Source organism: Myotis lucifugus, unplaced genomic scaffold, assembly GCF_000147115.1.
Source record: "Myotis lucifugus unplaced genomic scaffold, Myoluc2.0 scaffold_181, whole genome shotgun sequence".
Taxonomy (NCBI): Eukaryota; Metazoa; Chordata; class Mammalia; order Chiroptera; family Vespertilionidae; genus Myotis; species Myotis lucifugus.
In genome coordinates, this window is record NW_005871229.1 from 2,724,428 (window position 1) to 2,739,361 (window position 14,934).

Sequence of the window (14,934 nt, forward strand, 5' to 3'; positions counted from 1 at the left end):
CAGTCTGCTTGCCCCCAACTGGTCCCCTGCCAGCCTGCTCACTCCCAACTGCCCTCCCTTCCTAGCCTGATTGCCCCTAACCGCCTCTGCCTCGGCCCAGCCACCATGGCTTTGTCAGGAAGGATGTCTGGAAGGTCTCCCAGAAAGTCTCCTGGTCTAATTAGCATATTACCCTTTTATTAGTATAGATAGGTACTTGTTTGTAGCCATTTTTATTCTTTATGCCTGTGTTCCTTCTTTCTATTCTTTTTCTTCTCTTTACAACAGTCCCTTTAGCATTTTTTGCATTGCTGGCTTACAGTAATAAACTCCCTTAGCCATTTTTTTTTTTGTCTGCAAAGCTCCTGATTTCCCCTTCAATTTTGAATGATAGCCTTGCTGGATAGAGTATTCTTGGATTCAGTCCCTTGCTTTGCATCACTTTGTATACTTCATTCCATTTCCTTCTGGCCTGACATGTTTCTGTTGAGAAATCATTTGATAATCTAATGGGAGATCCTTTGTAGGTAACTCTGTGTCTCTCACTTGCAGTCTTTAAGATTCTCTTTGTCGTTAAAATTTGCCATTGTAATTACAATGTGTCTTGGTGTGGGTCTTTTTGTTCATCTTGTTTGGGACTCTTTGGGACTCTCTGTGTTCATGTGACTCCCCCCTCCCCCAAATCAGGGAAGTTTTCTGCCATTATTTCTTCAAATAGGTTTTCTAATCCTTGCTCCTCTTCTTGCCCTTCTGGCACCACTATTATATGTATGTTACTTCATTTCATGTTGTCCCAAAGCTCCCTTAGGTTCTCCTCCTGCTTTTTAATTTTTTTTTCTCCAATTGCTGTTCAGGTTGGGTATGTTTTTCTGCCCTATCTTCTAATTCACTAATTTGGTCCTCTGCTTCTTCTAGTCTGCTGTTGAAACCTTCCATTGTGTTTTTTATTGTAGCTATATAGTTTTTTATTTCCTCTTGATTCTTACATACTAGTAAGTTGATTTTCTCATCCATCTGGTTTATGAACTGTATGATCCTTACTCTGAATTCTTTTTCTGACATATTGCATGCCTCCGTTTCATTTAGTTCCTTTTCTGACAATTTCTCCTTTTCATTCCTTGGGGGTTGTTTCTTTGTCTCCCTATTTTCTGTCTCTTTCTGGCCCTGGGCACCCTGCTTAGGGTTTGAGAGGTTAAAGACCCTAACAGGGCAATGGTCCGGAAATCATTAGCCCAGAGCTGGGTCTGTCTTGAGTGGCATGCCTTTATTGTTTCTACTCTGAGTTGTATCCCCTTCTCCCACGGATCTGGTCCCTCAGTTGTCTGCTTTAGATGCTCGGGGTGGCGGGAGCATGTGCACAGTTCCTCTGATGTGCAACTCCCTGTGAGGACCCAGAGCCCTCTGGCATGCAATTTGCTGTGGCAGGGTGGCACCCTAGGTCCCTCTGGCAGCACACCTGCAGCGTGGTCCCATGGCCCCTGGCTGGGCACACTGGCTTTCTCCAGATCGCCCCAGCAGTGCTTTCCTATGGCCCAAGTGAGCTGTGTGCTGGGTTGCTCCAGTAGCCCCTGCAAGTGTTTGAGAGTTGCTCTGGGTTGCACGGTCAGAGCTCCCCTGTGGCCTGAGTGGGGCACACACTGGGTTACTCCAAGTTGCCCTGGCAGCAAAACCCTGGGCTCAGGGTGGAGTGGATGTGGGTTGCTCTGGGTTGCACAGTCAGAGCTCCCCTGTGGCCTGGACTGGGGCATGCTCTGGGTTGCTCTGGGTCAGGACAGACACACTATGAAATGGGAAATTCACAGATAAAACGACTATAAACAAGGCCATACAGTACAATGAAATGGTGTAGTCTGGAGGTGGAGGTGAGGCACAGGGTTTTCCCTGGCTTGCATTCGCTGTAGGGTCTTGGAGCCGGATCCTAGGACACTGGGTCCCAGCAGGCTGGTGAGGAGGCCTGGTGTGGGAGCTCACTCTGGCGGCACGCACTCCCTGCAGATGCCTGGGAGCCTGCCGGGAGGTACTGCACTACTCACTGCCAGGGCACGGTGGTGGTTCCACGTGGGGTATGGCTGGCAAGCGGCGTTCTCTAGGCATCCTCTGTCCTTCCTTATTGAAAATTGTCTCCTCGGCTGTGTCTGATTTCTTAATTCAGGGTGGATGTTCTGCGATTTCATTGCTTTTCTGGCCTGGCCCTAGGAGGAGATGCACGACACTGCTGCCTGTTCAGCCGCCATTTTCTGTCCCCCCCTTCCCTCAGTAAATGCCTCTTAAATGAATGGTGAGGGCGAGTGGACACAGTGGGCCATAGGGGAGTCCACCAGGCCCCCCAAATCCCTGTGAGCCAACATGGGTCCTGGAAGGAGCAAGGGGCATTTTCTGTGACCCTTACATCAGACTTGGGCCCCCGGGATAGGGCTCGAGCATTCCTAACCCCCTCCCCCTCCAGTCCTGGATATGGGTGATGCTCGGGTTCCTCTTCCTGCAGCGGTTGGACCCCACTGAGGACATCAGGCCCATCTCTCTGCCCCCACTCTCCTCCCACGGCCTCCCTGAGGGTGGTCTCTGACTCCCTGTCTATGCAACTCTCCTCCCCCCACCCCAACCCCTGCGCCCCAACCCCCATGACCCCTTGCTTAGCATAGAAGGCTGCAAGCTGGCCCCCACGGCCTTACAGGTGAGAGGCCAGGGCCAGACAGAAGCTCTGTGTCTATTAGCAGGCACTCCGCCCTCCTCCCCGCCCCAGCCCCTGGCAACCACCGTCTACTTTCTGCATCTGTCGATTTGCCTGGCCTCGTGTGTCTGGCTTCTTTTCCCCTTGGCCCAGCGTGTTTAAGGTTCATCCATGTTGTAGCATGTGTCAGTGCTTTATTCCGTTTCATGGCCAAATAATATTCCACTGTGTGGGGAGCCCACATTTTGTGCATCCGTCATGGACATCAGGGTTGTTTCTACCCTTTGGCTGTTGTGACCAGCGCTGCTGTGAACATTCGTTCAGGTTTCTGTGTGGACATATATTTTTGTTTCTCTTGGGTGTATGCTTAGGAGTGGGGTTTCTGGATCGTATGGTAAATCTATGTGTAGTTCATTGAAAAACCACCAAACTGTTTCCCAGTGGCCGCACCATGCCATCTCCCACCAGCACTGTACGTGGGTTCCAGGTCCACACAGCCGTATGCACGCTTATTTTATGTCCGATGATACTCATCAGGGTTTAAAAATTTTCATTTAAATAAGATTGCACAAGTAATCCCTGTCAATTATAAGAAAGTTAAAGGGCAGATAAATAAAAACAAGGGGTGAGGAGAGAAATGTCCTATAATTGTAACATCTGGAAATGTACTGTTTTGTTGTAAATCAGCACGAACTTGTATATCAATATGAACTTTCGTATACATGAGAGCTTGTAGCCTGTTAAGTTTCCACATGATGCTATACCACGGACATTTTCTCTGTCCCACAATATTTAAACATTTTTTTTCCACCGTGTAGTATTCTGTCTTCAGGATGCACCGGGATTTATTTAACCCGTTTCCTGAGGCTCAGCGTTTCTTTATTTTTTACTGTTCTAAATAGACAGCGAGGGTTCCTCTTGCCTGTTTTCCTTTGTTCCGCTGTCTCAGTCCTCAGGACTTGTTACGAGGGGTTAAGTTTCTGTTCGAAGCACACAGGTCGGCACTGTCCACTGCAGATACAGCGCGAGGTGCCACCATCCTACGTTGTCTAGGAGCCACATAAAAAAGTGAAATGAGTTTGCATCCTGCATTTTAAGCCATTCCATCTAAAATATTATTTCCACGTATCATCAATACCAGAAGCATTGACACAGTTTACATTCATTTGTATCAAGTCTGGAAGCCTGTGTGGAGTTGACACTGGGGCGCATCTCAGCTCGCACGTGCCACCTTTCAAGGGCTTAGTGGCCACACGTGGCTGGTCGCTCCCTGATGGGCGGTGCAGGCATATACCTCGTTGTTTACGCTTTGGATACAGAGTGATGTCACCCCCCCCCCAGGGGTGACATATCAAAGATTGGGCCAATTAAACTCCCCCCAGCCACCTGGAAGGGTGCATTGCCCTCGGGTGAAATCTAAAACCAAGATAAGGAGGTTGGCACGCCAGGCACCGGAGCAGCAGTGTCGCTGTCACCCGTTCCCATGGCAACTGTGACCTCATGGGGGCCTGGAGAAAGGGCTGAGCGAGGAGCAGGGAAGCTGGAAAGTTTCCTTCCCGGGAACCCTCCAGGGCAGGAGCAGGCCTTTCACGCTGGGGGGTGTGACTCGGGCACACCTGTATCGTGTTCCCATTGCCACAATCTAATTGTAGAACATTTTCATCCCCCCAAAGAAACGGGGTGACTATCAGCAGTGACTCCCTCTTCTCCTTCCCCAGCCACCACTGGTCTCCCTCCCTTCTCCATGCATTTGTCTCTGCACATTTCATGTAAATGGAATTGTCCAGTGTGTGGCCTCCCATTTAGCGTGATGTGTTCAAGATCATTCATCTTTAATAGCGGTTGTTTAGGAGCATGTGTTGCTGTAATTTCTCATCATAATTTCTCAGGTTACACCCGGGGACTCTTTCATCAGTGAATCTAATCTGACCACCCAAAGGAAGCAGTGTGGGGTGTCATAAAAAATAGAAAAATAAAGCACAACCACAAATTGAGTTCAGATCCTGGGTCTGCCTCTTTCAAGTTTAGTGACCTTGAGCAAGTTACCCATCCCCTCTGAGCCTCAGTTTGCTCTTCTGTAAAATGGAACAGTCCTTCATAGGTTCATAGAAAGGGTTAAAGAAGAACATGTGTGCCCGAAACATGGTCTGTAGCCAGTGGATGATTCATCAGTAACAATATTTTTGAGATCTGTTGGCTGTCCTATATGGGGCCATATTGTGTGCTTAAAATATTCATTACATAACAAATAAATATACATTGTGTATAAGAAAAAATTTGGAAAATATAGATGAATTAAAGCAAAACAAACAAAGTCTTTAATCCCAGTATTAAGATAATTGCTATTATTGTGGAGAAACAAGTCTAGATTTCTTTCAATACTTATGTACATTTGTAAATATTTATATATTTCCCCAACATGCTGCTTTTGTAGCAAGCTGTTTTTAGACACTATATGTGCAACACATTTCCATATCAAATATAGATTTTTTAAATTTTTTCAATTGCAGTTGATGGTCAATATTGTTTTCTGTCAGTTTCAGATGTACATCACAGTGATTAGATATATATCCTATATAATAAAAGGGTAATATGCAAATAGACTGAATGGCAGAACAACCAAACAACCAATCAAAATGTAATATGCTAACGATATTCTAAGGCTGCTCAACCACTTGCTATGACATGCACTGACCACCAGGGCACAGATGCTCCGACCGGTAGGTTAGCTTGCTGCTGGGGTCCGGCCAATCGGGACTGAGGGAGATGGGCTGGACACGCCCTTGAGCCCTCCCACAGTCCTCCCCAGCCTGATTGTGCACCAGTGGGGTCCCTCAGCCTGGCCTGTGCCCTCTCACAATCCAGGACACCTTGGGGGATGTCGGAGAGCCAGTTTAGCCTGATCCTGCAGGCCATTCCCCTTGGGAGGCAACAGATGCAGGGCTCATGGCTGGCGAGCGCTGCTGTGGCAGCGCAAGCCTCTCCCGATCAGGATTGATTGGGCACAGTGGGACCAGGATGAGCAGGAGCAGCAGGTAAGAGCTGCAGGCGGCGTTGGACTGCGGGTTTCAGTCCAATCCCTGCAGGCCACCCAGAGGGACCCCACCTGTGCACAAATGTGTGCACCAGGCCTCTAGTATATATATAATTTACAAAGTGACCCCCATAAGTCTAGTACCCACCTGACACCATAATAGCTATTACACTGCTATTGACTATATTCCCTGTGCTGTACTTTACATCCCTGTGACTGTTTTGTAACTACCAATTTGTACTTCTTTATCCCTTCACCTTTTTCACCCAGCCCCCCTAGCCCCACTCCATATATATTTTTTGAATAGTTGTTCTAGTTCTGTGCAATATGTCATTGGTATCTTGATGGGAATTGCATTGAATCTACAGATTGCTTTGGGTAGTATAGACATCTTAATGATCTTTCTTCTTCCTACCCATGAATATGGTATATGCTTCCACTTGTATCTTCTTCAATTTCTTTCTTCAGTGTCTTTTAATTTTCCAAGTACAGATCTTTTATATCCTTGGTTAAATTTATTTCTAGGTATTTTATTCTTTTTGAAGCAATTGTGAATGAGATTATTTTCTTACTTTCTTTTTCTGATAGTTCATTATTGGTATACAAAAATGCAACTAATTTCTGGATATTTGTTTTGTGTCCTGCTACTTTACTGAATTAATGTATCAGTTCTAGTAGTTTTTTTGGTGGAATCTTTAGGATTCTCTATATACAGTATCATGTCATCTGTAACAGTTTTACTTCTTCCTTTCCAATTTGGATGGCTTTTATTTCTTCTTGTTAGCTGATTGCTATGACTAGGACTTCCAGTACTATGTCAAACAAGAGTGGTGAAAGCGGACATCCCTGTCTTGTTCCTGTTCTTAGGGGAAATGGTTTTAGTTTTTGCCCATTGAGTATGATGTTGGCTGTGGGTTTGTCATATGTGGCCTTAATTATGTTGAGGTATGTTCCCTCTGTTCCCACTTTGCTGAGAGTTTTTATCATAAATGGGTGATAGATTTTGTTGAATGCTTTGTCTGCATCTATTGATATGATCATGTGGTTTTTATCCTTCATTTTGTTTGTGTGATGTATCATGTTTATTCATTTGCAGATATTGTACCACCCTTTCATCCCCGGAATAAATCCTCCTTGATCATGGTGTATGATCTTTTTATTGTATTGCTGGATCTAGTATCCTAATATTTTGTTGAGGATTTTAGTGCCTACGTTCATCAGGGATATTGGCCTATAACTTTCTTTCTTTGCAGTGTCTTTATCTGATTTTGGGATTAGGATAATGCTGGCCTCATAAAATGAGCTTGGGGACTTCCCTCCTCTTGAAGTTTTTGGAATAGTTGGAGGAGAATATGTGTTAGTTCTTCTTTGAATGTTTAGTAATATCCACCTGTGAAGACATCCAGTCCAGGACTTTTGTTTGTTGGGCGTTTTTGAATTATTACTTCAGTTTCACTCGTTGTAATCTGTCTGTTCAGATTCTCTGATTCTTCCTGACCTAGTGCTGGCAGACTGTGAGTTTCTAGGAATTTACCCATTTCGTCCCTGTTGTCCAATTTGTTAGCATATCGTGGTCTGTAATATTTTCTTACAATCTTTTGTATTTCTTTGGTGTCAGTTGTTATTTCTCTTTCACTTCTGATTTTGTTTGGGTCCTCTCTCTCTTTTTTTTCTTGATGAGTTTGGTTAAAGGTTTCTCAATCTTATTTATCTTTTCAAAGAACCAGCTCTTGGTTTCATTCATTTTTTTGTATTGGGTTTTTTAAAGACTCTATTTTGTTTATTCCTGCTCTGAAAGAACGAAATCTTACCCTTTGTGACAGCATGGATGACCTGGAGAGCATGATGCTAAGTGAAATAAGCCAGTCAGTTCATATGTGGAATCTAATGAACAAAATGAACTAAGAAGCAAAACAGTGACAGACTCATAACAGAGAGCAGGCTGACAGCTCTGGAGATGGATGGATTGAGCAAAAACAAAACAAAAAACTCATGGACACAGACAACAGTGTGGTGATGGCCACAGAGAGCAGCGTGGAGGAAGGTGGTGGTGAACTCACAGTACCGTGTACAGATGATGTGTTGTAGAATTGTGCACCTGAAACCTGTCTAATTTTGTTAACCACTGTCACCCCAATAAATTCAATTAGTATTTTAAGAGAGGATTAGGGAGGGGGAAGGTGATTCAGGCTGGTGCGGGCAGTTCCTTGGGAGACTTGTAGTGAGAAATGTACAGGGAATCTGGTGGGTAGGGCCAGGGAAGGGGAGGAAAATGAAAGAAAATTTTAATAACTGCTGCTGTGGACAATGTGTTTCGATTTCCCCAATAACCTAAAATTTAGAAAACCTCAGTACAGGAGATTTACTTTTTTTAAATCACCATTTTTGGCTGATGGGCCCTGTTTATCCACCACTAAGTCGGCCCTGTAGGCTCCAGGCTTTATGAAGGTTCTGGCCACACGTGAGTGCTTATGTGATGAAACACACAGTATTAAACACATACATGCACCTTCTCGCTTCGTCCTCAGAGCCACCCTGTGAATGAGAAGCTACTTTCCCTCTGTCTTATAGTTTGAAAACGTACACAATTGGTAAGTGGTGGAGCTGGGCCTTGGTTCCAATCTGCCCAACCCAAAGCCTGCCCTTAATTGCTATACAGATTGCCTGTTTGACCAGAATATCCAGGTGTTCAGAGCCTGTAGGTCTGGTTCCTGGGGACTACACGCAAAACTTCCCAAAATAGTGGGTGAGCTGGAGATGGGCTCTCTCCCACCACCGTCCGCTCAGCATTCCCCACCCCTTAGCCACCTTTCTCCTCTTGTTCAAGAGGCATCTAACCCCACTTCCTGTTCATTTTCGTTGGCCCCTGGCTCAGCTCGTGCTGGCTGAGTGGTTCCGTTGGTTGGAGTGTCGTCCTGTGCACCAAAAGGTGTGGGTTTGATTCCCAGTCAGGGCACGTACATAGGTTGCGTGTTCAATTCCCAGTGGGGGCATGTTCGGAGGCAGCCAATCAATGTCTCTCTCACATCAATGCTTCTCTCTCTCCTCCTCTCCCTTCCTCTCTCTTTAAAAGTCAATAAAAATACTTTTCTCGGGTGAGGATTAAAAAAAAAAATCTACAGCTCAGCATTCTCAAGTCTTCCTAGGAGCTGCTGTTTGCTAGAAAATAGTCATTAGGACTGTCAGCGGATCCTGAGGGCCCGCTATGTCCTGGGTGCCTATCTCCACGAATCAGCCTCTCTTCCTCTGGACACCCTAGGAGGGGGTTGTATCCCCGTGTTACAGATGCAGGAACTGATCCTTGGAAAGGTTAGTTAGGTAACCACTGAGGGCAGCGACCACCTTTCTGGAGTAAATGTGGCCATTTATACACGTGTGTGTTAGCAAGGACATTTGGATACTTGATCGGCCAGCAATTCCGCCCCTAGGTGTGTACCCAACAGAAATGAATAATTCTATTCACCAGAAGATCACAGGATGTTTGTGGCTGTATGATTTGAGTAGCCCTAATCTGGAAAATGTCCCAATGCCCAGCAATAGCAGAATAGATAAAGCATCCTCTCTTCAAACATGGAATAATGTACAGCAGTGAACACGAACAAACAAGATGTGCAATAACTTGGGTGAGTTGTCGGACTATCACCAATAAACCCACAAACAAGTGCTGGCGAGGCTGTGGAGAGAAGTGAACCAGCCTGTGCACTGCTGGTGGGAGTGCGGACGGGCGCAGCCACTGTGGAAAGCAGCATGGAGTTTCCTCAATAAATTAAAGATGGAACTGCCTGATGACCCAGCAGTTCCACTTCCGGGATTTTATCTGAAGTAACCCACAACACGAATTTGAAAGAATATATGCACCCTTATGTTCACTGCAGAGGTATTCACAATAGCCAAGATTTGGAAGCAGCCCAAGTGCCCATCAGTAGACGAGTGGATAAAAAAGCTGTGGTACATGTACACAATGGAATACTACTTGGCCATAAAAAAGGATTAAAAAAATAGCTAATCCAGTTGACATTCAATATTATATTAGGTTCAGGTGTACAGCATAGTGGTCAGACATTAATATAACTTAGAAAGTGATCACTTTGGTAAGTCTGACACCATACATAGTTATTACAATATTATTGCCTATATTCCCTGTGCTGTACTTCACCTCCCCATGGCTGTCTTCATACCTGGAAATTTATATTTAATCCCTTCACCTTTTTCACCAGCCCCCCAGCTCCCCTCCTGTCTGGCAACCCTCAGTCTGTTCTCTCTGAGTCTGTGAGTCTGTTTCTGTTTCGTTTGTGTGTTTTGTTTTGTAGACTCCGCATCTAAGTGAAATCCATGGTAGTTGTCTTTGTCTGATGTATTTCTCTTCATATGTGACCACACTGAGCCCTTTTCTCAGCTGGGAAAGAGCCGTCTTCAGGAGCGGCCGGAGGTCTGACCTCAGAGGCCTGGAGAAGGAGGGAGAGCCTGGGCCCCTGTCCCAGCAGCTGCAGTAACAGCTGTATTATTGCTGTGGGGTCAGAGCTAGGGACCCTGAGCTGCGTTACCAGGAAGAGTGGGAAGCCCTGTCCTGGCTGCCTGGCCTGCTTGCAGCGGGGGGGAGGTGGCATGAGAATGAACGGACGAGGATGGGGGGGGGGGGCAGTGGCCCCAGCCTCCCTCTGGCGGCTCCGAGGTCGCAGCCCCGTGTCTTTCTGTCTCATTTTCTTTCCTTCTCTTACTTCGCAGTCTCATCGGACCAGATCGAGCAGCTCCGCCGGAGGTTTAAGCAGCTGAGCGGAGACCAGCCCACCATTCGGTGAGACGGGCAGCTGGGGGTGGGAAGGGGGGTGGGGGGCGCTGGCAGGTCTGGGCAGCTAGGGACTTTCTCTCCATGCCCCTGGGGTGCCCGTCTGCGGCAGCTGTTTTCACTCTCCGGGCGCCTGCAGGACAGGATGCTCTCCCTGAGGAGAGGACGAGCCATCCTGCTTCTTTCGGATGAGAAACGTCTAACTGGAGTGAAGATAAGGGGCGGAGTGCAGAGCTAGCCAGCCGCCCACCTCACCCGACTTCCTCAGGTGGACCGAGCTCCCGGGCTCCGGCGCCGGCACATGTGGAGGCCGTGTGAAATGTGTGACATGCCGGGTCCTGCCCGCTGCGGGTGCAGCCGGGACGGCTCAGATGTCAGAGGCCCGTCTCTGACTCCCTCCCTCCGGTGGTTAGTGCTGACTTTGGTTAAGATGCCGGTGACGGCCCGGCCAGTGTGCTCAGTGGTTGAGCATCAACCTACGACCCAGGAGGTCTCGGTTGGATTCTGATGGAGGATTCTCTCGCATCATTGATGTTTCTGTCTCTCTCTCCTCTCCCTTCCTCTTTCTGAATCATTAAACACATTTTTTTAAAAATAAAAAGGTGGCAGGTGGCAGCCAGTTCCCCTTCCAGAAGCCGGCAGGTTACGTTTTTATGGACACATGCTTTGCACGGCGTGCCCCTGGGCGAGTGCGTTCAGTCTTGGGTGGTGGTTGAGTCCCTGGGACGAGGTCCGTGAGGGGCCTAGGCAGCAGGCTATAGTGTTTCCCTCAGAGGGTGGGCCCAGCTAAAGGACGTACCGGGGCCCTGACATGGGAGCTGCTCACAGATGTTACGTGAGCGTGTCCATGTGCTGCCCACACACACACACACACACACACACACACACGAAGTCGTGGTGGGAAGACTCCCCCATTTCACAGACGGCTGAGGAGGCCGTGCTCTGGCCTGGGTCATGCAGCCCTCGGGTGGAGGAGCGGGGATTGGAACCCAGTGCTGAGATCTTGCGTAAGGAAGTGGCCTCCCTGCTCTGCCCTCTGGGACCACCAGCCCTCAATGTCCTGGGCCTGCAGCTCACGCAGCCCCTGCGCCGCGTCTCGTCTGTGCTGGGAGGTGAGTCGGTTGCGCTCCTGCAGGAAGGAGGCGGGCTGACCACAGTGTCTTGTGCAAACGGCCGGCAGGAAGGCCTCCTCCCCGGCTCTCAGACTCTCAGAACTGCTTTGCCTGTTCCTGATCGGCCCCCTCCAGGGCCCGGAGAGGGGAGACGGGGCAGCTTTTCGGTCCCTGGGCTTTCCCGTCTGTCTGCCCAGGGCAGAAGGAACGAGTCGCGAGCCGCGGGCTGCGGTCTGGTCTCTGGCGCTGTTCCCACGCTGCCAAGGTCTCCTGCGTGGCCTCAGGCCAGGCCTTCACCCTCTCTGGTCCCTGGGACCCCATGGGCTGTCTGGGGCCCGGGGTTGTGCCGGGGTGAGGGCAGGGTGAGGATTCGTCTCTTCAGTGTTTGGAAAAGTGTGGGTGGAAGCTGGCCAGGTTGTGGGGACATTCCAGATCCTGAGAAAGGCGTTGGCTGGGGATCCCCGAGCGTGGCCCCCAGCACCCCATCTGTGAGGGTGTGGGGAGCAGTGCCCTGTGCCCTCCCACAGGGGATATCCGAACACCTCGAGTGCAGAAGGTCTCTTAAAGGTGACCGTTCAAACCTGCAGGCTTTGTGCACAGACAGGTAAGATTTGCAAGCTGCGTTTTTAAAAGTTTAACGAAGGATCGGGCTTTGCAGTTTGTGACTTTAATAAATTGAATTGAGCTTTAAAAAAACAAACAAGGTAAAACTGCCAAAATTGGTTTTAACTTTAACCCACTTGTGTCCTACCCATGTTTGGTGGGATAAGTCTCTAGGCATCATGTAAGGACATGGGGGGCAGGGGTTACCCTGAGGCCTTTAAAGCTGGGATGTCAGGGCCCCCTCCGGGTTCCTTACACAGCCAGCACCTCATTTTTAAAAAGTTCGTGTTGCATTCTTTTTCTTAAGAGGGCCCCCAAATGATAGTCAGGACCCCCAGATCTAAATGCGGAGGCTGAGTGCTGAGCCTCCTGGTGGATGCGAGGAGTAAGGGTCCTCTGACGCTTACGGAGACCCGCTGTGCCGCCTTCGCTCCTGGGAGGACCCTCCACAGTGACCCTCCACAAGATGTAACCGCAGGCCCGAAGAGAACACAGTCTTTCATGGCCTCTCGCATTTTTCTCTTTCCTTGGGCCCTTTAACCGGCGACTGCCTTCAACAGCGACTTTTCACTTCCTGGTGGCGCCCTGGCAGGCTCCCCAACATCCACAAATAGCCGCAGTGGGTGCTGCACTCAGGCGGAGCGGCCGGAGGCCGATTAGATAGAGCGAGTTACAGGCATACTTTTAGGTTCATGAGGCCACCGAAGGGGGTGGCTCCTGGGACAAAGGCCCCGGCGCCCGGGGCAGGGGGTGGTGTGCACTGTGCAGGCCCACACCCGGCACGGCCCACGGCACCCTCCCCGCCTGGCGGCCGTTCCCCGCCCTCTGTACTGAGTCAGAGGCTCCCGCAGGGCGAACCCCATCCGTGGGAGCTCCGCGCCATCAGCGGAGTGCTGACTGGGCCCGGCACCGGAGCCGCTGAAGTCCACATCATCACCCCGTTTTGCAGATTAAGAAACGGAGGCCCCAGGTTGGGTCTCCCAGCAGAGCGGGCTGTGAGGAGCCCCATCTGCCATGAGTCACTCGTTAACCGAGTCACTGCTTTTACCTGTCAGGTAGCTAGACATTTACCAGGTTCTTAGAGCTCTCACCATGCGCCCGGGTGAGGCCGGGCCTGGGTCGCCGGGCTGTTTCACTGTCAGGATCTGATCCATCCCAGGAGTTAGCGAGCCTTCCCGTTAAAGCCGAAGCCGCCGCTAGGACGATGTGCTAGGACGATGCACATTTATTTAAAGAGAAAACCCCGCAGTCATTTGTAAAGCTGCCCTGGGAACAGCAGCCTGTGTGTGGGGGGGGGGGGGCGGGGGAGCAGCTTGGGGAGGAGCCGCGTGGAGGAGGGGGCTGTGGGCGGAGAGGCAGGGCCAGGAGGGCAGGGCAAGGACTGGGAGTGAGGGTGACGCCCACGCCTGCTCTGCGTGGGACCCCTGACACCACAGCGGCCCGTCTACCCGTCCACATCTCACACGTACCTGCCCCGCCAGCCGCCCTCTCCCCAGAGGCCCCATCAGGCTGCCTGCACCGCCCTCCTGGGGTGGCAGCGGCCTCCTCCCTGGACCCCTGCTCTGTCCGACGGCCCCGCTCACAGACACGCAGGAATGAGCGGGATCCTATTAAAATGGCGCTTCTCTGCCCGAATCGGTCCATCCTGCCCGGAAAAATGAAGTGCGAGCCCCGAGGCCGCTGCCTGTCCCAGGCCCCTGTGCCATGGGCCCACCCCTCCGCCTCCTCCTCCCCCTTCTGGAATGCCCTCCCCGAGCACTTGGGGCTGGGCAACCTTGGGGGGGGGGGGCGCCATGCACATGGTAGGGTGCTGAGCAGCGCCCCTGGCTGCCACCCCCCGACGCCCACAGCACGCCCCTCCCAGGACAGTGAGGAAGGCCCGCGACAGGGCCAGCGGCCGGGGCGGAGGACGCGCCTTCTCCGGGTCTCTGCTCCGGTGCCACCCTCACCACCAGCTCCCTGTGGCTCTGTCCCGCCGGGGCCGGCGCTGCGGAGACACAGCTTTCTGTCTGCGTCCGTCCGTCCCTGGGAGCAGGTGTCACTCCCACGGTCAGACTCTGCCGGTCAGACTCTGCCGGCGCTGGGGGGACAGCGGTGCAGGCGTAGCAGTGGCGGGAGAGGAGGAAGCGTGGAAAGAGCGTTGCCTTTCCCTGCCAACGAGTCTGTGCGCAGGCATGTGGCGCCTCAAGCAGAAGCTGCCCCCTCCCCCGCCCCAGGATGGGCTAACAGGCGGATGAGGCAGGGGTCTGGGCGGCGGGGGCTCTGCCTGCTCTAGGGCCCCGAAGGTGCTGCTGGTTGGGCTGCGCTCAGAGGAGCTGGTCACTGCGGGGGGGCGGGGGGGGGGAACACTTGCTAACGAGATGCGGTCCCTCCTCCACGGCCGGGGGGGGGGGGGGGGGGGATAGAAGGGGCCTTTCAGAGGGATCGCCTAAGACCATCCTGCATATCAGATATTTAAATTACGATTCAGACCCGTAGCAACATTACAGTTATGAAGGATGGGCGAACATAATTTTATGCTTGGCTCCCAACATCAGGAACTGGATTTAAAGGACCAGAAGGTGGAGAACCACTGATCGAGAGGAACCCTATCCTCTTCTACTATCAATACTTATGACCATTCCAACTTTGGAAATGGCTCACAATGCCCAGTCCCAGGGCCAACCAGCAAACTACATTCAGCTGTTTGATGATCTCTGTCTATCCAATCACAGTGAGTCTCAATATTCCTGTTGGAAATGATGGGCCA

General features: G+C 50.5%; 1 protein-coding gene across 1 annotated transcript in view; it reads left to right on the forward strand.

The window, feature by feature from the left end:
• TESC (tescalcin) overlaps window positions 1-14,934 on the forward strand; it is a 46,300-nt gene that overhangs the window by 18,232 nt on the left and 13,134 nt on the right. The window contains exon 2 of the mRNA XM_006096568.3: window positions 10,410-10,479. Within this exon, the coding sequence (XP_006096630.1) occupies window positions 10,410-10,479 (70 nt within the window). The remainder of the gene's footprint in view (window positions 1-10,409; window positions 10,480-14,934) is intronic.